Source organism: Pelophylax lessonae (genome assembly GCF_965119305.1).
Source record: "Pelophylax lessonae genome assembly, chromosome: 1".
Classification (NCBI taxonomy): domain Eukaryota; kingdom Metazoa; phylum Chordata; class Amphibia; order Anura; family Ranidae; genus Pelophylax; species Pelophylax lessonae.
In genome coordinates this window covers 332430820-332453046 of record NC_138768.1, presented here as the reverse complement: position 1 = coordinate 332453046, position 22227 = coordinate 332430820, and the positions used below count along the sequence as shown (strand labels likewise).

Below are 22227 nucleotides of genomic sequence, written 5' to 3'. Positions count from 1 at the left end.
GACAGCGCTGTAAGCTGTTGCAGTTTAACTCTGAGCATCAAGTGGTGAGCCTGGGGGTCTATCTCTCTCTCTCTCGATCGATAGGGATCCCTAAGCAGGTAACACTAAGGGGCTTTTTTGTGGCGCTGGGGGTCAGAAAAGAAAAAAAAAAAAAAAAAAAGTTTTTTTCTTTACTTTTGAATTATATTATCCAGGAAGTAACTGGAGTTATTATGGACCCTGCCACACATATTCCCCCACCTGTTTCCCTCGAGGGGGCCTCGGGACCCGCCGGTGCACAGAGTATAGAGTCATTTACAGCAATTTTGGAGTCTATGGTGGCTCGGGTGGAGGCGGCCTGTCAGGGACGGGGGTCAAGGAAGCGACCCCCGCCTACCCCTATACCATCTGACACCTCTGACTCAGATTCAGAGATGGTCACGGCAGTTGCAGGTTCCTCTGCAAGGGCTGTTATCCCAGGTAAAGCCCCCTCAGACAGTGAGGAGGACGCTTCTTCTCTTGCTATAATTCAGGAAGAAGCATTGGTGGACGCACTAGTTGTGGCAGTGCAAGAAACCTTAAAACTTGAGGCTTTACCGGCAGAGGCAACTGAAACAGAGAGGCCTTTTGGGACTAATAAGCCCATCAAGACGGCGAAGGCTTTTCCTGTACCTAAATGTTTTGGTAATCAGATTAAAGGAGAATGGGAGCATTCTAAACGTACCTTTACTATTTCCAAGCGTATTGCTAGACGCTATCCGTTTGAGGAATCCATCATTAAGAAATGGACGGTACCACCAGTCGTGGATCCGCCTATTTCCAGGCTGAATAAAGCCACGGTTATTCCAGTGGAGGACACTTCGTCCTTTAAGGATCCGGTGGATCGAAAGATAGAAGCAGAGTCCCGCACTATCTTTTCTCTGATAGGGTCAGCATTTAGACCAGTAATCGTTATTGGTCTAGTTTCCCAGACACTTACGGAATGGGCGAAAATGGTACGCCAAGATCTTAGGGGAAAAGATATTCCCCAGGAGACCTCTGATTTGATGGAACAGATCATACAAGGGCTACGGTTTATCTGTGACGCAGCCTTGGACACTACTCCCCTATTAGGGCATGCATCTAAGTTAGCAGTGATCCTCAGACGTGTGCTGTGGTTAAAATGCTGGTCAGCTGACCTAGGTTCCAAAAAGACCTTGACCAATCTCCCCTTTCAGGGGAATCGTCTATTTGGAGCCAACCTAGATGAAATCATTAAGGATGCCACTGGGGGCAAGAGCACTTTTTTGCCACAGGCTGCAAAAGCTAAGGGACCTCGCAACAAGCGAGGACCTTTCTTTACCGCCCATAAAGGGCGCCCGGCTGGTACTAGCGGGAAAGGCAAGACTCCTCCAGGAGGGTTCAAGAAGGGGACCAACCCAGCCAAACCCGAAGCAAAGGAGTACACAGCCTGAAGGTGCGCCCCCACCCGGTTTCAGGGTGGGGGGACGTTTTCACCGGTATTCAGGACATTAGATCGAGCATCAACCACTACTACCGGTGCGATTCTTCCCTTCCAACATTTTAGTACCACAGGAAGCGGTAGTTACCGTTCCCTGAAAAGATCTTTTCCTTTACCTTTTCCTAAGATTAGTCCCGATACCTCACAGGAATCGGATCTGGTTGACCAGATAGGCCAAGTAGCCTCTAGTCGGGTGACTTCGGTCCCTGAGGTTCAACCAGAAAAGATCACCTTTCCTGATAACTATCAGGTATCTGATAAATGTGTGGGAACAGAAAACGACCAGACTTTCTCGGATGGTCGGGGCCAGATAGCTCTAGGGACGCCTGGTTCAGACCCAATCAGCGCCAGTGGTCCTAGAAATTCTAGGCTGGCCTCCTCAAGCCGGCCTGGCCGACTTGGACATGTTAGTCGCAGACGTTCCGTGGGAACTTCGTCTCAGGGAGTGTCTGTGGTCTCTAGGACCAATTTACCTTCGTGCTTTACAGTCGCTGGTTTTAATGGCCTGGCCATTGAGACCCAAGTACTGAAGGACAGAGGTTTGTCTACTTCAGTCATTCCTACCCTTATTAAAGCAAGGAAAGCGACTTCCAGCAAAGTCTATTATCACACATGGAAGACTTATATTGCGTGGTGCGAATCTTTAGGATTTCCTCCACGTACCTATTCGGTGACTCGAATATTGGCCTTTTTGCAACAAGGGGTTGAGCAGAAGCTAGCCTTGAGCACCATCAAGGGTCAAGTTTCAGCATTAGCAATCTTCTTTCAGAAGCCTTTAGCTACCAAATCCTTGGTGCGGAATTTCATCCAGGGGGTGCGGCACCTGGCTCCTCCAGTCCGCGCGCCCTTACTGCCCTGGGATCTTAATTTGGTTTTGTCGGTTCTACAGAAACCTCCCTTTGAAAACATCAGGGAGATTCCCTTGCTTACTCTATCCCAGAAGGTGGCCTTCTTGGTGGCTATTACTTCTGCTCGCAGGGTGTCAGAACTGGCTGCATTATCATGCCAGTCACCATACCTAGTGATTCATAGGGATAAGGTAGTACTTCATCCTAAGCCATCTTTTCTTCCCAAGGTGGTTTCAGATTTTCATCTGAATGAAGATATTGTACTACCTTCCTTGTGTCCTCAGCCCAAGCATCATCGGGAACATGCGTTGCATTCCTTAGATGTGGTTCGGGCAATCAGGGTATACCTGAAAGCTACGGAATCATTCCGTAAGACGGATTCACTTTTTGTGATCACGGATGGCCCCAGAAAGGGTTTGCCTGCATCTGCCGCGACCATTGCCAAATGGATTAGACAAACGGTGGTACAGGCTTATTCTATTAAGGGTCAGAGTCCTCCGTTCCCTGTTAGGGCGCACTCCACTCGAGCGCTCAGTACTTCCTGGGCCTTTCGCCATCAGGCGTCAGTGGTCCAGGTATGTAAGGCGGCCACCTGGTCGTCGGTACATACCTTTACAAAATTCTATAAAATTGATGTGACGGCATCGGCGGATGCCTCATTTGGCCGCAAGGTTTTGCAGGCCGCAATTTGAGGAGACCGGTGGTCTACCTCGAGGGTTTTTTTTTTTTCTGTTTGAAAAAAAAAAAAAAAAAATTGTTTTCTCTTTTTTTGGTTGAGTCTCATCATTAAGGATGAGCATTGTAAACTTCTAGTTGGCACCGGTTGGGCCTTCTAGATTGGGATTTGATTTCCATTTTCCCACCCCTCAGATGTGATACTGCTCTGGGACGTCCCGAAGGTGGTGTATCACCGAGGACTACGTCTGTCGATGAGCGCTAGAGAAAAATGGATTTTTGTAAAATCTTACCGTAAAATCCTTTTCTCTTAGCTCATCGACAGACGTAGTCCCCGCCCCTCTGTTTTGGAGTTGGGTTGGGTTAAATTCTCTAAGCACTGCTTTTTCACATAACTGATTTGCTGAGGCAGAGAGAGAGAGGATATACCCTCTGAGACTGCCCCTAGGGTGTGGCCAGAGCTTTTTTAATTTCCTGTCTAGTCCTGCTCCTGCGGAGGTAACATAACCCGAAGGTGGTGTATCACCGAGGACTACGTCTGTCGATGAGCTAAGAGAAAAGGATTTTACGGTAAGATTTTACAAAAATCCATTTTTTTTTAACTGTAAAAAAAGTGTTTTTTTTAGTTTTGTTATTTTTTTGTCTATGGGTTGCAGAGAAAATAAAAATATTTTTGCAAGTCAAAAGAAAGTCTTAGGGTCCTTTCACACGGCCGCTCCGCTGCGGGACTTTTTTTTTTTTTCACAGAGCGGATGACATTTGTGTCATCCGCTCCGTGTGCCCGCATATCATCCCATCCGTTTGCGGATGATATGCGGACATAATGTAAGTCTATGGGCACTGCGGATGTCAGCGGATGACACCGCTGACATCCGATTTTCCTTCCTTTCCGTTTTTTACACGGAAGAAAAAATGGGGTTCTGTTCCATTCGAAAAAACGGAACAGAACTGAAAGGAGGAAAATCGGATGTCAGCGGATGGTATTCCGCTGACATCAGCAGTGCCATTCACTTACATTATGTCCGCAAATCATCCGCAAACGGATGGGATGATTTGCGGACACACGGAGCGGCCGTGTGAAAGGACCCTTACTTATCCTTAAAACAAAATGCATTACTTTGTTGTTTTAAGTACTGAGTTAATGTCAAATAAAAAGACCAATAGCATAGATGTAATAATAACCCTGGTCCATAAAGGGTGTACAGGTGTGAGAACTGAAGTGGTTAAACGCTACAATTGGCACTTTTCCACTGCAAGTACCGACTCGGCTCCACTCAGCACTGCTTGGCCCAGCTTGGCTCAGTTTGCTTTTCTACTGCGCGGTACGAGTCGGCACTTTTCGGCACTGTATAGGCTCTACTCGGCTCGGTTTTCTTTTCCACTAAAGTAGTAAGTGGTTGGGATTACATCGATTCTCTGACCAATCGGTGGCTAGTAGTGACAAACAATCAAGGCTGCATGCAAAGGATTGTGGGATATGGTATAGGTACGGAACGCTTGGAACCCCAACCGAGGTGGTACTGTTTAAGCGAGCCGTACCATGTAGTGGAAAAGTGCCGCTGTACCAAACCGTACCGAACCGTTCAAACACGTATCATGCGGTACCATTCAGTGGAAAAGCACCAAACCGATCCGTTCCATGCAGTGGAAAAGCGGCAAATAATGTGAATTGGGTAGAAATATTCTAGAAAATTAAAGAATATGTAAAGCCAGCATTTCATATTCCTGATATGTGCCTGCTGTACCATGTACTTGTATGCAAAGTGTCTTGTTTCTATTGCATTCTTTGTGTGAAATCCTTGGTGTTCCTGCCAGTAACTCTGCTCTCCTATTAAAAACTAACTACACTAGGCATGGTAGCACAGTGTGTTCAGTTCTCTAGCTGTGCTGGAAACTCCTCCAATGATCAGACTTGTCGTGATACGCCCCCTACCCCTGCACAGACTTTCACTGGGAAACTCAGTGTGCTGCTGTTTCTCCCTCCAGTTGTTATGCAGCTGAGAGCAGAGGAATTGTAATAACTTACATAAAAAAAATGCATAAAAAAACTATTTATAATGCTTTGCCTTTCATTTCTATTTTAAACTTAATGGGTTGTTTTACAAGGTGAGGGTTTACATACACAAACATTTTATTATGTTTTATTTTATTGTATCTGCTTTTTGTGAGGGAAATTATAGTTGTGATAGATCTATCTCCAATACATTTTCAGCCCCATCCAGATAAAGGATCTTACTCTAACAAAACCATCAGCAGGCGCAGCTAGACCACTACCACCCAGTTTGGGATCTAGGAAGCAAAATGATTTTATTAACTAGCAAACATTAACCAAAAAAAACCTTCAGTGCAGTTTGGTATTTACTAGAATCCAGTGCACTGGGAGGATGCACATTCACAACCCAACAAGTAAGCAGACCACAAAGGAAGCGGCAGATCTGCAGGGCTCTGTTCAGCCACGGGGGACAAAGAATATACTTTTTTTTTTTTTTTAATGTATTGAGGAGCATGTGACTTGGGTCATGTGACAGCACTGATGCTTGGTAATTGGCTCTGCACTGTCACATGGTGGTAGGGAAAGTCCTCAGCCTTTTGTAAGCTCCAAGCTTACACACATGACTTATTTTCTATGCTTCCTGTATCTGAACTGAGTGGCGGGAGATCATTATGTGCTGTTGTGGAGAGAGCATTAAAATTATGATTTTGTTTAACCTTGCATTGGTAAAGCAAAGGTTCACCTTAACCACTTAACGTCTAGCCACGTAGACCTACGTCGGCTGACTTTAAGGGGTTATACCGGGATGATGCCTCTAGCTAGAGGCATCATCCCGGTACCGTTGTTTGAAGCCAACGGTCGGCTTTCCGTCAGTAACGACCAATGCGGCTCGGGAGCCGCTCGATCGTTACCCGGGGGGGGGGCGTCCCCCCCCTCCCGCCAACTTCCGTGGCTTCGCTCGGGGCTCCCGTCCCACCGGGAGCCCCGAGCACCCAGCCGGCACGTCCGCCGGCTGGATGGAGTCCCGATGAATGCCGGAAACGGCATCGATCGGGTCTCCGATGACGTAACCCGGAGGCGGCGTCCATGACGTCACTTCCGGGTTACTGTGCTGCAAAAGGCGGCATATTTGAAAAACGTCTGTATGCAAAAATGCAATTTTCGGCGTTTTGCATACAGGGAAGTGTAGTGGAGGGGTCTAGGGTCTTTTAGACCCTCGATCCCTCCATAAAGAGTACCTGTCACTATATATTGGTGTCACAAGGGATGTTTACATTGCTTGTGACAGCAATAAAAGTGATCAGATTTTTTTTTTTTTTTTAAAAACCTGTAATAAAGTTAAAAAAAAAAGAAAAAATAAATAGGAAAAAAAAAAATTTAGCCACCCCCGTCACCGTTAGCTCACACACAAAAAAAAACGTATACGCAAGTCGAGCCGCGAATGAAATCGCTGTTCAAACCACACATGTGAGGTATCGCCGCGATCGCCAGAGCGTGGGCAATAATTTAAAAAAAAGAGCTACACTCTAACTCTAAACTGGTAACCGTTAAATAAATTTTAAGCGTCGCAGATTGAGATCTCTATTGACCGTAGTTTGTCGCCATCCCACGGGGGGGGGGGGGGCGCAATTTTAAACCGTAACATGTTGGGTATCTATTGGACATCATCTTTCACAATATACAAAAAAAATGGGCTAACTTTACTGTTTAGTATTTTTTAAATGCAGTGAAATGTGACTTTTCAAATTTTTTCCAAAAAAATGGCGTTTTAAAGACCGCTGCGCAAATACCGCGTGACAAAAAATTTTGCAATGACCGACATTTTATTCTCCAGAGTCTTTGCTAAAAAAATATATATAATGTTTGGGGGTTTTAAGTAGTTTTCTAGGAAAAAATACTGATTTTAACTTGTGAACAAAAAGTGTCAAAAATAGGCTTAGTGGTAAAGTGGTTAACCACTTCCCGATCACCCGCCGCTTTTTACTGCAGCAGGGTGGCTCTTCTGCACAAACTGACGTAGGTCTACATCGGGCGCGCACGGGAAGCTAGGGGGGCCCGCTCCTGCCCCATTTGGCAGCAGGGAAGCCGATGCATGGGTCAGGCGGCTCCGATTGCTGCCTGACACCCACGAGCGCTCCCCGCTGAGAGAGAAGGACGGTCGGCTGTTGTAAACACAGCCGACTGTTCTTCTCCCTGAAATGATCACAGAGCTCATGTGATCCTTCTATATAGGAACAAATGTCTCTGCGGTCATCTCAGAAGCCACGCCCCCCCCACAGAATCAGTCTCCTAGGGTCATATTTAACCCCTTGATCACCTAACCCCTTCCCTGCCAGTGTCATTATTACAGTAACAGTGCATATTTCTAGCACTGATTACTGTAGTAATGTCACTGGTACCCCCAAAAGTGCGGCAGACAGATCGGACCCCTAACTGACATTTTTGACAATGTTGCAGTCCCGCAAAAAATCGCAGATCGCCACCATTGCTAGGAAAAGAAAAAAAGAATAAAAATAACATAAATCTTTCCTGTAGTTAGTAGACGCGATAACTTTTGCGCAAACCAATCAAAATACGCTTATTGCGATTTTTTTACCAAAAATATGTAGCAGAAAACAAATTGGTCTAAAATGTTAAAAAAATTTGATTTTTTTTTTTTTTTGAGAATGTGAAAAATATTGTGTTTTTTTTTTTTAAATTGTTGCTCTTTTTTTGTTTATAGCGCAAAAAAAAAAAAATCGCACAGGTGAACAAATACCACCAAAAGAAAGCTCTATTTGGGAAAAAAGGACGTCAATTGCATTTGGGTACAGCGTCTCATGACCGCGCAATTGTCCGTTAAAGTAACGCAGTGCCGAATCGCAAAATAGGGCCTGGTCATTAAGGGGGCAAATCCATCCGTTCTTAAAGTGGTTAATAGAGCACACAAGTCTTACATCATTTTGTCTTACAGTGGCCACTCATTTCTTGGTCTGATCATTTCATAATTGCATGATTTGATCAGAATATTAGATTGTATTTCCTCACCAAATTGAATTTCAATACCAGTTCAATCAATTTTGACTGGCTTTTCTGGCTAATTTCAAGCTGATCCGCAGGTGTATGGATTAGGTTTTGTTTATATTTGTTGACATTGAAGTTTATAAATTTTAATGCAGAATTCAGCTTGGGCTGTAAAAAAAATAATTTTAGCCATCTAATCACATTCATGTCATTGCATGTAGGGCCAACATTATCCTGTGTATTTGAGAGCCTTCTACCTCCATCTGTTCTTCTCTCCTGTTCTATCTCCACCAGAGACCTCTTCAGTGCTTCGATTTCCTGTTCAGCCATTTTTATTTGTTCCCTCTCTCTCTCGCATTCCTTCAAACGCTCTCTCTCCTTTTCTTTTTCTAGTTGAAGCTGCAGTAACTTTTCTGCTTCCCACTGGCTTGCTCTCTTCTTTGCTAACTTTTTCAGACGCTCTATTTCTTTTAGCTGCTCCAGCAGGAGCTCATCTCCCGCACCAGTGATTTGAAGATAATCCAGCTCTTCTCTAGCTTCTCTCAGATGCTCGGTGTCCTTTTCCAGTCCCTGTAGGATTTCCCTTTCTATTTCTTTTCTCATTTCCTCTGCTTCTTGTCTTTCAGATTCTCTTTGTCTCTCCATTTGTCTTTGCTCTTCTCTTAGAAGTCCCAGACTTTTTTCCATTTCCTTAAGCTCTCTTCTTAATTTCTCAATTTCAGCCTTGTGCATCTCTCTTTCATGTTGGAGTTGCCTTTCCCTCTCCAGGCTTGTTTCTACGTCGTCTTTCGGGACTTCCCGTTCCGTCCGGGGCTTTTTAGGTTTTTCTGTTCCTGGCAGACCATTGTCTTTTGGTTCTCGCTTGCCTCTCTTACGAGGATCCGGTAAGGTTTCAGCTTCAGGAAATGCAGGAAGATTGGATGCAAGTAACTCCAAATCAAGGGCACTCAGCTCTGGTAGGTCTTGGCCAATCTACAAGGCAAGGGGACTCCAGTAAGGAAATGACAAATCTACAACACAAGGGGACTCCAGTAAGGAAATGACAAATCTACAAGGCAAGGGGACTCCAGTAAGGAAATGACAAATCTACAAGGCAAGGGGACTCCAGTAAGAAAATGACAAATCTACAAGGCAGGGGGACTCCAGTAAGGAAATGACAAATCTACAAGGCAGGGGGACTCCAGTAAGGAAATGACAAATCTACAAGGCAGGGGGACTCCAGTAAGGAAATGACAAATCTACAAGGCAAGGGGACTCCAGTAAGGAAATGACAAATCTACAAGGCAAGGGGACTCCAGTAAGGAAATGACAAATCTACAAGGCAAGGGGACTCCAGTAAGGAAATGACAAATCTACAAGGCAAGGGGACTCCAGTAAGGAAATGACAAATCTACAAGGCAGGGGGACTCCAGTAAGGAAATGACAAATCTACAAGGCAGGGGGACTCCAGTAAGGAAATGACAAATCTACAAGGCAGGGGGACTCCAGTAAGGAAATGACAAATCTACAAGGCAGGGGGACTCCAGTAAGGAAATGACAAATCTACAAGGCAGGGGGACTCCAGTAAGGAAATGACAAATCTACAAGGCAAGGGGACTCCAGTAAGGAAATGACAAATCTACAAGGCAAGGGGACTCCAGTAAGGAAATGACAAATCTACAAGGCAAGGGGACTCCAGTAAGGAAAAGACAAATCTACAAGGCAAGAGGACTCCAGTAAGAAAATGACAAATCTACAAGGCAAGGGGACTCCAGTAAGGAAATAACAAATCTACAAGGCAAGAGGACTCCAGTAAGGAAATGACAAATCTACAAGGCAAGGGGACTCCAGTAAGAAAATGACAAATCTACAAGGCAAGGGGACTCCAGTAAGGAAATGACAAGTCTACAAGGCAAAGGGACTCCAGTAAGGAAAAGACAAATCTACAAGGCAAAGGGACTGCAGTAAGGAAATGACAAATCTACAAGGCAAGGGGACTCCAGTAAGAAAATGACAAATCTACAAGGCAAGGGGACTCCAGTAAGGAAATGACAAATCTACAAGGCAAGGGGACTCCAGTAAGGAAATTACAAATCTACAAGACAAGGGGACTCCAGTAAGGAAATGACAAATCTACAAGGCAAGGGGACTCCAGTAAGGAAATGACAAATCTACAAGGCAAGGGGACTCCAGTAAGGAAATGACAAATCTACAAGGCAAGGGGACTCCAGTAAGGAAATGACAAATCTACAAGGCAGGGGGACTCCAGTAAGGAAATGACAAATCTACAAGGCAGGGGGACTCCAGTAAGGAAATGACAAATCTACAAGGCAGGGGGACTCCAGTAAGGAAATGACAAATCTACAAGGCAGGGGGACTCCAGTAAGGAAATGACAAATCTACAAGGCAGGGGGACTCCAGTAAGGAAATGACAAATCTACAAGGCAAGGGGACTCCAGTAAGGAAATGACAAATCTACAAGGCAGGGGGACTCCAGTAAGGAAATGACAAATCTACAAGGCAAGGGGACTCCAGTAAGGAAATGACAAATCTACAAGGCAGGGGGACTCCAGTAAGGAAATGACAAATCTACAAGGCAAGAGGACTCCAGTAAGGAAATGACAAATCTACAAGGCAGGGGGACTCCAGTAAGGAAATGACAAATCTACAAGGCAAGGGGACTCCAGTAAGGAAATGACAAATCTACAAGGCAAGGGGACTCCAGTAAGGAAATGACAAATCTACAAGGCAGGGGGACTCCAGTAAGGAAATGACAAATCTACAAGGCAGGGGGACTCCAGTAAGGAAATGACAAATCTACAAGGCAGGGGGACTCCAGTAAGGAAATGACAAATCTACAAGGCAGGGGGACTCCAGTAAGGAAATGACAAATCTACAAGGCAGGGGGACTCCAGTAAGGAAATGACAAATCTACAAGGCAAGGGGACTCCAGTAAGGAAATGACAAATCTACAAGGCAAGGGGACTCCAGTAAGGAAATGACAAATCTACAAGGCAAGGGGACTCCAGTAAGGAAATGACAAATCTACAAGGCAAGAGGACTCCAGTAAGGAAATGACAAATCTACAAGGCAAGGGGACTCCAGTAAGAAAATGACAAATCTACAAGGCAAGGGGACTCCAGTAAGGAAATGACAAACAGACATAAGTATGAGAGCTAATGAAAACTAAACTCCAATCTAGCAAACCAGCATTACAATAAATTATAGATTAGAAATGGAGTAAAGGAACAAAAGCAGTAAACTAATATAGCAATATGAATAATACTGTCCATACTTATCTATATAACATGTATCCATTTGCTAAATGCTTAGGCATTCTCCCTCCACTAGTTACAATCTTATTTACAGCTTACAGTACTGACATCTTAGATTAAAACCAAAATGAAGGCCCTTGGTCCAAAAAAGATAAAAAATATTATATCTGCTGCCCTAGGGTTTTAAAAGTGTTAAACTGATAAATAGGTGTAGGAGTGACAGTTGTAAGGGCGCTGATATAAATACTAAAATAGCTAATATGTGAATAATTAAAAATCACTTGCATAAACTATAAATATGAACCATAAAACTCAAGGTAATAAAGTGCATGTGCTTATCAGTGATACATATATGCATGAATCAGGTAAATAAATATATCCCAAAATTCATGTGCAAATGTGTGCAAATCACGCGACAAATCGCATATAATAGTATATAATTAAAGTGCCACTGTGTGCAAATCACGCGACAAATCGCATATAATAATATATATTATCAACTTAAATTAAAGTGCAAATGAGTGACACTAATAGTCAAAATGTTAAGACTCAATAGTGACAAATGTGAATAAATCAAATGTGATATTATTAAAGTGCTAAAAGGTGCTCTCATGAACATGAATATAGTGATTGTAGAGGTGGACAAAAATATCTTGTAGGTGAGCTATATTCATCCAGTGTACTGACATCTTATCTACAGCCTTGTGCCTTTTTGTTTTTCCCCAATCACCCAATGAGATCATGAATACTACACATAAAATGTGCTGGACAAACATGAATATTTTGCTGAAATTTTGAGAGAATCCAGTCCTTAATTTACAGGGCTATGCACCTATGGCCAACTGGAGACCAAAATCAAACCCTAAAGAGGTGATTTAAAGGAAACGTGCCATAGGAGAAATATGGAGGCTGCCAATGCTGAAGTCAGCTTATGAAATTGCTAATGGTCTGACTGCCATTCTGACTCAATGGCTTCAATGCTGATCCCAACCAGAACAAGTACGTAGATAAGGACTCCCAACTTTTCTTCAGCTTCCTGAAGTGCTTCTGGTAAGTGGTTCAAAACATTTTGGCTAGTAGGTCAATATAACAGGCAACTAGCATTTTCAGAAAAAGGTCAGCTACTGTATTTCTTTAGATATATATTTTTTAACTGGTTAGTGACCACCATATGTAGATCAATGTTCCGCAGGATGATGCATCAGGAGCTGATGCAGGATTTCTCTCATGACAGGTTTACTTAAGGGACACAGGCTCAGTGTTAGCCAGCACATGGCACCTGTCAGCCTGCTACATCTAATGGACAAGAGCTTAAGAGGTCTATTTGACAGGTCTGAATAGTGACAGAGAAGTTACTGAGCTGTTAAAAAGCTGTAAAGATTGTGGTGTGTAAAGAGTTACAAGTAAGTTTGTTATGAATGGCCTAAAGGGGAATTTTGGACACATTTCAACACAGTGGCAAGGTAGTTGGCACGCATAGTGAAGGGCTGCACCCCATAATTCATCTGGATTGACATAAATAGGGCAGCACAGTGGCTAAGTGGTAAGCACTTCCGCCTGGCAGCACTAAGGTTACTGGTTTGAAACCCAACCACAGCACTGACTACCTGCTTGGAATTTGCATGTTCTCCTTGTGTCTGCATGGTTTTCCTCTGGGTACTGCGGTTTCCTCCCACACTCCAAAGGCAAGTAGGTAGGTTAATTGGATCCTGTCTAAATTGGCCCTAATATGTGTATGAAAATGAGTTCGGGACCTTAGCTTGTAAGCTCCTCGAGGGCAAGGACTGTTGTGAATGTACACTATATCACCAAAAGTATTGGGACGCCTGCCTTAACACGCACATGAACTTTAACGGAATCCCGGCATTAGTCCGTAGGGTTCAATATTGAGTTTGCCCACCCTTTGCAGCTATAACAGCTTCAACTCTTCTGGGAACGCTGTCCACAAGGTTTAGGAGTGTGTCTATGGGAATATTTGACCATTCCTCAAGAAGCGCTTTTGTGAGATTGTGCACTAATGATGGAGAGAAGGTCTGGCTCACAGTCTACGCTCTAATTCATCCCAAAGGTGTTTGATCAGGTTGAGGTCAGGACTCGATGCATGCCAGTCAAGTTCCTCCACTCCAAACTCGCTCATCCGTGTCTTTATGGGCCTTGCTTTGTGCAGTCATGTTGGAACAGGAAGGAGCCATCCCAAAAGTGTTCCCACAAAGTTGGGAGCATAAAATTGTCTAAAATGTCTTGGTATGCTGACGCCTTAAGAGCTCACTATACTGGAACTAAGGACCAAGCCCAACCCCTGAAAAACAACCCCACACCATAATCCCCCCTCCACCAAATGATTTGGACCATTTGGATATCTAGAGACTTTACTGACAATAAAGTTGTAAGGAGCACAGTGCAGGAGCTCCTTTGTTATTTATTTCTCTATTTTACACCGTTTACCTCTACTGGTGGCAATAGAATAGGCTCCTCTTCTCGCATAGTTATAGCTTCTGGAGATGCCAGGTGATTACTCTCTAAAAAGCAAATAAAAAGACAAAATACTAGTTAAGAAGTCTACAGTACAAAAGCCAAAACGTGTTGCACTATCCAACAATTAAAGTGGAAATTCATAAATAAAAAATATAAGAGAATTTCATTTAATAACAAAATAAATGTTAATATATGCATAAAGTGCTCAGACATATAAATGAATAAAATTACATGAGCGTGCTCGCATGAACAATCCAAATATATTCCTCATGGTTAGAAAAGTGTGCAGTAAAAGTTTATAAAAAGTTCATATGTCGCCAAATTCCAGTGATCCAGCAAAAATGAAAGATACTCTTCACTCAAGTGTACACCACCACTCACAAGCTGCTTGCCAGATTGTAGGACCTCAAAGAAGGAGGCCTGGCTGCGCTTTGGGAGAGAAACTACAGGGATGGATGGATAATGACCCCCAGGTCCCTCCGGCCCTATCAATCCACAAATAGGATTCCGTATAGGGTAGGAGCAAGAAAGTATCCCATAGTGTAGTAATTATTAAAATTCAGCGTTTATTGAAATGTTTACTTCGGGATCATGTGATTGTATAGTGATTACGCAATCCCACTGCCACTGAAAGCAGCCAGATACCAGGAAGCGCAATTACGTGAGAGGTGTTCCAGTGCGCACGTGCCAGGCGACGTATAAGTACATCACCTGGCCTACAAACACCGCCGACTCACACACACAGAGTAAAACTACTGTGGGTGGAAGTTAAGCTGATCAAGGACTTTACTATGTGACTGTACAATCATTGTGCAATATTCCTAAAGAGAAATTCTAGGTATGGATGTTTTAAATGTAGCTTTGACCAATATGTATATTCCATACTTGGCCAATGGCCCTGGAAGCTGGAAATCACTGAAGTAGACACTTCTACTCCCATGATCTTCATGCTGAGTGACTGGCCTGCTGCTTTCTGAACACAGGAAGTTGGCTGCTCAGCTCAGGCACCATTCAGAGAATGCTTTGCATTTTCTAAATGAATGCAAAATGTTCCTTGATTGGAGGAGGTCAAGACTGTGAGACCACCTCCCTGCCTCTTCACTGCCTCCAATCAGAGAATGCTTTGCATTCATTCATTCAGAAAATGCAAACCATTCTCTAAATGGTGCCCGTGCTGATCTTCCACCTCCTGTGTTCAGTAGTAGTTATGTCTACATCAGTGATGTCAAGCTTCCACGGGCATCTGCCAGGTATGGTATATACAAAGTTATACAGTATCTCACAAAAGTGAGTACACCCCTCACATTTTTGTAAATATTTTATTATTTCTTTTCATGTGACAACACTGAAGAAATGACACTTTGCTACAATGTAAAGTAGTGAGTATAAAGCTTGTATAACAGTGTCAATTTGCTGTGCCCTCAAAATAATTCAACACACAGCTATTAATGTCTAAACCGCTGGCAACAAAAGTAAGTACACCCCTAGGTTAAAATGTCCGAATTGGGCCCAAAGTATAATTTTGTGTGACCACCATTATTATTTAGCACTGCCTTAACCGTCTTGGGCATGGAGCTCACCAGCGCTTCCCAGGTTGTCACTGGAGTCCTCTTTCATTCCTCTATGATGACATCACGGCGCTGGTGGATGTTAGAGACCTTGCGCTCCTCCACCTTCTGTTTAAGGATGCCCCACAGATGCTCAATAGGGTTTATGTCTGGAGACATGCTTGGCCAGTCCATCACTTTTACCATCAGCTTCTTTAGCAGGACAGTGGTCATCTTGGAGGTGTGTTTGGGATCGTTATCAAGTTGGAATACTGCCATGCAGCCCAGTCTCCAAAGGGAGGGGACCATGCTCTGCTTCAGTATGTCACAGTACATGTTGGCATTCATGGATCCCTCAATGAACTGTAGCTCCCCAGTGCCGGCAGCATTCATGCAGCCCCAGATCATGACACTCCCATCACCATGCTTGACTGTAGGCAGGACACACTTGTCTTTGTACTCCTCACCTGGTTGCCGCCACACATGTTTGACACCATCTGAACCAAATAAGTTTATCTTGGTCTCATCAGACCACAGGACATGGTTCCAGTAATTCATGTCCTTAGTCTGCTTGTCTTCAGCAAACTGTTTGCGGCTTTCTTGTGCATCATCTTTAGAAGAGGCTTCCTTCTGGGACGACAGCCACGCAGACTAATTTGATGCAGTGTGTGGCTTATGGTCTGAGCAATGACAGGCTGACCCCCCCCACCCCTTCAACCTCTGCAGCAATGCTGGCAGCACGCATACGTCTATTTCCCAAAGACAACCTCTGGATATGACCCGGAGCACGTGCATTCAACTTCTTTGACCGACCATGGCAAGGCCTGTTCTTAGTGGAACCTGTCCTGTTAAACCGCTGTATGGTCTTGGCCACATGCTGCAGCTCAGTTTCAGGGTCTTGGCAATCTTCTTATAGCCTAGGCCATCTCTATGTAGAGCAACAATTCTTTTTTTCAGATCCCCAGAGTTCTTTGCCATGAGATGCCATGTTGAACTTCCAGTGACCAGTATGAGAAAGTGAGAGCGATAACACCAAATTTAACACACCTGCTCCCCATTCACACCTGAGACCTTTTAACATTAACGAGTCACATGACACCGGGGAGGGAAAATGGCCCAATTTGGACATATTCACTTAGGGGTGTACTCACTTTTGTTGCCAGTGGTTTAGACATTATTGGCTGTGTTTTCAGTTATTTTGAGGGGACAGCACATTTGCACTGTTATACAAGCTGTACACTCACTACTTTACATTGTAGTATAGTGTCATTTCTTCAGTGTTGTCACATGAAAATATATAATAAAATATTTACAAACCTGTCAGGGGTGTACTTACTTTTGTGAGATACTGTAATGGTCCAAGCTGGACCAGTATAACTATGTATAAAATATCTATCTATACCTTCAATTCATCTTTAAGATTTTCCAAACCTATGTAATAAAAGATGCTATCTAAACTATGAAATCAAATTGTACCTAATCACACAGGCCCTTGCACAAATGACTGTCTCACAGGTAGTAATGAGGAAATGGCCCACCCTTTGCAAGCGTATACTGATTTCAGGAGGATCTTCTGAGTGCCTAAAGTCTCCAAAACAGATTACTCTGTGCATGAACATGTAATGACCAATAAATCTCTCCTTAATTGTATCCTATACTCTGGATTCTGACTGTATGCGCTGAAGTTATTTGAGTACAGTAGTCTAAAGCATCCCTATTATTTGATTATGCTTGCATGCAGTAACATAAACTGTACAGTATAAGCCTTTTTTTGCTAAGATTCTACAGGAAAAATACATTTAGGCTCCGTTCACATGTAGGCGTTTTGGGGCGTTTTTCTGCTCTAGGATCAGCTCTCAAAACGCCCAACAAGACAAATCCTATTCATTTCAATGGCCCCTGTTCACATCTGAGTGTTTTGACGCTGTGAGCAAAACGCCCAACGCTCAAAAAAGTACATGAGCTTCTTTTTGGGCAGATTACAGGCGTTTTCCATTGGTCTCTATTCAATCTAAAAACGCCTGCACAAAAAAACGCCTGTAAAAACGCCTGTAAATCGTGGTAAAATCACGGTATAAAATGCGCGAAAACGCTACGCTCAGGTGTGAATGTAGCCTTAAGCCTCCATGTACACGGGACATTGTTAAAAGTCCCTTGAATGCTGGAATTTTTTCTTTAAGATGTTTAAAACGTCCGTTGTGTCGCGTTTGCACCCGCGTTTAGCGGGCGTTTGCGTTTAAAACCGTTCCTAGAGGTCAAAAAAATCATTCCCCTTTAAAATGAAAAAAACGCGAGCGCCAAACGCGGGTCGTCGCGTTCGGCCGCGTTTTTGCATTTGAAACGCCGGGAAACACACGTTCAAACGCAAATAATTGCGTTCCAAAAAGCGTCCCTGAACTCAACTGCCTGCAAATGACTGTAAACGACCCAGTGTACATGGACAGATAAGATAACATGTAGGTGGGTTCAGGGGCTTCTGAAAAAAACGCCCAACTGCTCCTAAACGGCCATTTACAACGTCCCGTGTACATGGAGCCTAAATAGTCAGGGTTTGACAGTGTATCTAAAGCCAAAACATTTTATTATTTTTGTGTTTGATTAAGTAGAGTAAAGGAAAGGTTAGAACCCCAGGGGATTTTTTTTCTACAGTAATAGGATATATCCACTTTGTCAATGAAACAGGCTTCCGCATTAGAAGTTTCCCCTTCTATTCCTGTTCTGGCGACTTCAGGGTAAAGTTTTGAGTTTAGAAATACTTTAACTTGTTGGGAGATTTTTTCTAATTACCTTTGAAAGTCTATCATTTTTCAACTGGATACAGTAAAATAATATTCTAATTAATATCGCTTAATTCACAACACTAAAATGCAGAGGTGTCAGAATGCAAGGCATGGCACCCTGTATTTGACAAACAAGTCAATACCAGATGCCTGAAACTTAGTGAAGGCCTTACATGCTGATCACTTACTGCATGTCATCCTACCATTCTCTCTCACCTTCTTTGCGGCTTGTTCTGCGATGTCTTGGTGGGGTTTTTTCATATCTGACAACTTCAGGACTTGAAGCCTCCAAAATCGCACGGATCTGTTTTAAACAAATTAGCATTATGTAGCTATGTATAGAATAATTTTTGGCAGTTGAGTTTTGGTTTCTTCATTTCACAGAACTATCTTAGTATGAAATTGTCGTTGTCAAGCTGTCATTTCCCTAGAACAGGAGTTCCCAAACTGTGGGTCGGGACCCACTGGTGGGTCGCGAGCTGCATTTGAGTGGGTCGCGCTGAGCTGGAAATCACTGAGAGTGGGCCCGCTTAAATTGTGCTGTGCAAGCCCACGCAAATTACAGAGAGCAATCAAATACATAGATAGATTCAGGACCCCGCCCATGCAGTTTACGAAGGCTGGTCTGCATTTCCCGTGAGGAGGATACTTGCATCAGTGAGTAAATATGTGGGCTGTTATGTAATATATGTTCATGGGTTGCAGAACCAGCTCCTCAGCCTTACTGGTGGCAGTGATGGTGGCTAGACTGGTGGCAGGATTCTCTCAGCTATAGCGGGCAGAGACGGCAGCCTCAGTGTCATAGGCGGTCAGGAGTTCATGGCAGCTTCTGTGACTCCAGAGGATCTGAAGAAGAGCCAGGACACCAAGACCAGCATAGAGCTCCTCATCATGGAGACTCTGGGTGAGGTGTGCTGGGCCCTGGAGAGGGCAAAGAGGGGCTTCACTCTCACTGTGGACCGCTGAGAGAGGAAGGAGGGTGAGTGCCATATAGCCTTATATTTATTTATATATTAAGTGTATTCAATAATAAATTAAAAAGTAGTAAATTGATATTTTTAATTTAACATCCTCCCTCCCTTTAAAATATGCATTATTATGATTTGTCTTTATATAGCGCCAACAAATTCTGTAGCACTTTACAATATTCAATTACAAGCAAGTGGGTCCCGAAAATAACTGTATTCAGAAGTGGGTCTCGGCCCAAAGAAGTTTGGGAAGCCCTGCCCTAGAATATTTAAGTGGTGTGAGACAGGCATTTTACCTGTGGGATCATATATGGATCTGGTAGTTCTGGGGGAATATCCACCATCCCAAAAAAAGGATCAGGAGCATCTTCCAGCATCTGCATGAGCATCAGACTGTCGGGGAGTAGCAACTGCCTGAAAAAATATTTGAATATTTCAGCTCTGACAAATGTACAAAAGTTATGAAAATCTGTGGAGTCAGTTAATTGTACAGTGTGACAGCTGAAGCTCACTAAAACAGGCAGTAATCCTATTATGATCAGCGTTTAATAGCCCATAACTGGTGCTAACAGGTGCTTTAGGGGTTCAAGAGACATTCAGTTAGAAAACTCCCTTATTAAAAGAATAATCGGAATTTTGTACTCACTATAAAATACTTTTCCTGGAGTCAATTGGGGGGGACAGCTAAATTGTAAATTCAGATTTTACTCTCGCTCAAAGGATTGGACAATGGCAAACAAAATAACTGTAGGCCAGTGAAGAATAACCTTTACTTCCTCAGTTTGTAGCAAGCATGATCATAAACACAAAGGGTGGGATTTGTGTCCCTCAATGGACTACAAGAAAGGGATTTTAGTTTTCTGATTATTCGCTCTGCATTTGTACAAAAAGAAAAAAAAATCCTAATTGTCTATTAACCACTTCAGCTCTGGAAGATTTTATCGCCTTCATGATCAGGCCATTTGTTTGCTTTTTACACACATCTAGTGTGTACTGGTAATTGTGCAGTAATGCAATGCTATACCCAAATGATATTTATGTATTTTTTTCACACAAATAGAGCTTTCTTTTATTGGTATTTGATCACCACTGGGCTTTATTAAATAAACGAAAAAAAAAAAGGCTTAACATTCAAAAAAAAAAAAATCTTTATTTTTTACTTTCTGCTAAAAAACCTATCCAAAATAAAAAAATATCAAATTTCCTCATAAATTTAGTCCAAAATCTATTCTGCTATATGTCATTGGTTAAAAAAAAAAATCCAATAAGTTTAAATTGATTGGTTTGCGTGAAATTTATAGCGTCTACAAACTATGGTATTTATATAGGAATTTTTATTATTTTTTTTTTTTATATACTACTTACGGCAGTGATCAGTAACTTATGATCGAACTGCAATACTGGAGTGGACAATCTGACTCTAACTAATGCTGGGTGAAGAGGAACTGACTAACTGCCACCAACATCACAAGTGACACTAAGTGTGCTAGTACTATACACTGTCACTCTAATAATGACACTGGGTGAGAAGAGGTTAACATCTAGGGTAATCAAGGGGTTAAACCTGTGCCTAACAATGTGTGCTGATTTTTACTAAAGAACTCAGTTTCTTATCCCTGCTATATAGGAAAATGATTTTCAAAATTTTTTACAAATAAATATCTGAAAAGTGTGGCGTGCATTTGTATTCAGTCAATACTTTGTAGAACCATCTTTCGCTGCGATTACAGCTGCAAGTCTTTTTGGGTATGTCTCTACCAGCTTTGCACATGTAGAGAGCAAAATTTTTGCATGTTCTTCTTTGCAAAATAGCTCAAGCTCATTCAGATTGGATGGAGTGTGGCTGTGAACAGCAATTTTCAAGTCTTGCCACAGATTCTCAATTGGATTTAGGTCTGGACTTTGACTGGGCCATTCTAACACATGAATATGCTTTGATCTAAACCATTCCATTGTAGCTCTGGCTGTATGTTTAGGGTCATTGTCCTGCTGGAAGGTGAACCTCCGCCCCCGTCTCAAGTCTTTTACAGACTCTTAACAGGTTCTCTTCTAAGATTGCCCTGTATTTGGCTCCATCCATCTCCCCATCACTTCTGACCAGCTTCCCTGTCCCTGCTAAAACAAAAAGCATCCCCACAACATGATGCTGCTACTACCTAGGTCCTACTCCTTCTCTAGGCAGAAACAAACTGGTTTGCTGAGCTGAGTGTGTGTGAGTTCTGCCTGTGGGGACAGCCCCATGGGCGTGTACATGTACATTTGTTCCTGCCTAAACTACTCCTGCAGGGGGAAGCATAACCCATTCAGCTGATGAAGATGAGGCTGCGTCTGTCAATGGACGATAGAGAAAGTTGAATTTCAGTCTTATCTGACCAGAGCACCCTCTTCCACATGTTTGCTGTGTCCCCCACATGGTTTCTTTCAAACTGCAATTATCCGTTTGAAGACAGATAATTTTCCAGAAACGCGTCAAGTGTAATACCGAATGGGTTTATACAATTATACTATTTTTCTCAGTAACTATTGTTACCATATGATGTTGTCTTTTTAGAGCCAACCACCCGTATGTTCTATATGATGTATGTAATCTCTGTGATTTCTTTATATTTCCTGTAATAAAACAATATTTTTTTATATAAATTTACTTCATTGCTTACTAGTACTTTACTACTTTTTGAAGACCTTAAAAGTCCCACCCGGGGGGGTCCTCCTTTTTCTACAAACTGCAAAAAGGACTTCTTCTAGATTTCAACAATGGCTTTCTTTTTGCCCCTCTTCCATAAAGGGCAGGTTTGTGGAGTGCAGGATTAATAGTTGTCCTGTGGACAGATTCTCCCACCTGAGCTGTGGATCTCTGCAGCTCCTCCAGAGTTACCATGGGCCTCTTCGCTGCTTCTCTGAATAATGCTCTCCTTGCCCATCCAGCCTTTCAGTTTAGGTGGACGGCCATGTCTTGGTAGGTTTGCAGTTGTGCCATACTCTTTCTATTTTTGTATGATGGAACAGTATTGAGAGATGTTCAAAGCTTAGGATATTTTTTTTTTATAAAATAAACCTGCTTTAAACATCTCCACAACATTATCCCTGACCTGTCTGGTGTGTTCCTTGGCCTTTATGATGCTGTTTGTTCACTATGATTCTCTAACAAACCTCTGAGGGCTTCACAGAACAGCTGTATTTATACTGAGAATAAATTACACACAG

General features: G+C 42.9%; 1 protein-coding gene across 1 annotated transcript in view; it reads right to left on the bottom strand.

The window, feature by feature from the left end:
* The window catches only part of REC8 (REC8 meiotic recombination protein), a 74777-nt gene that overhangs the window by 34144 nt on the left and 18406 nt on the right, over positions 1–22227 (bottom strand). The window contains exons 5-8 of the mRNA XM_082243730.1: positions 19320–19437; positions 18272–18359; positions 13699–13772; positions 8257–8971 (exon numbers count right to left, since the gene is read on the bottom strand). Of these exons, the coding sequence (XP_082099856.1) occupies positions 8257–8971; positions 13699–13772; positions 18272–18359; positions 19320–19437 (995 nt within the window). The remainder of the gene's footprint in view (positions 1–8256; positions 8972–13698; positions 13773–18271; positions 18360–19319; positions 19438–22227) is intronic.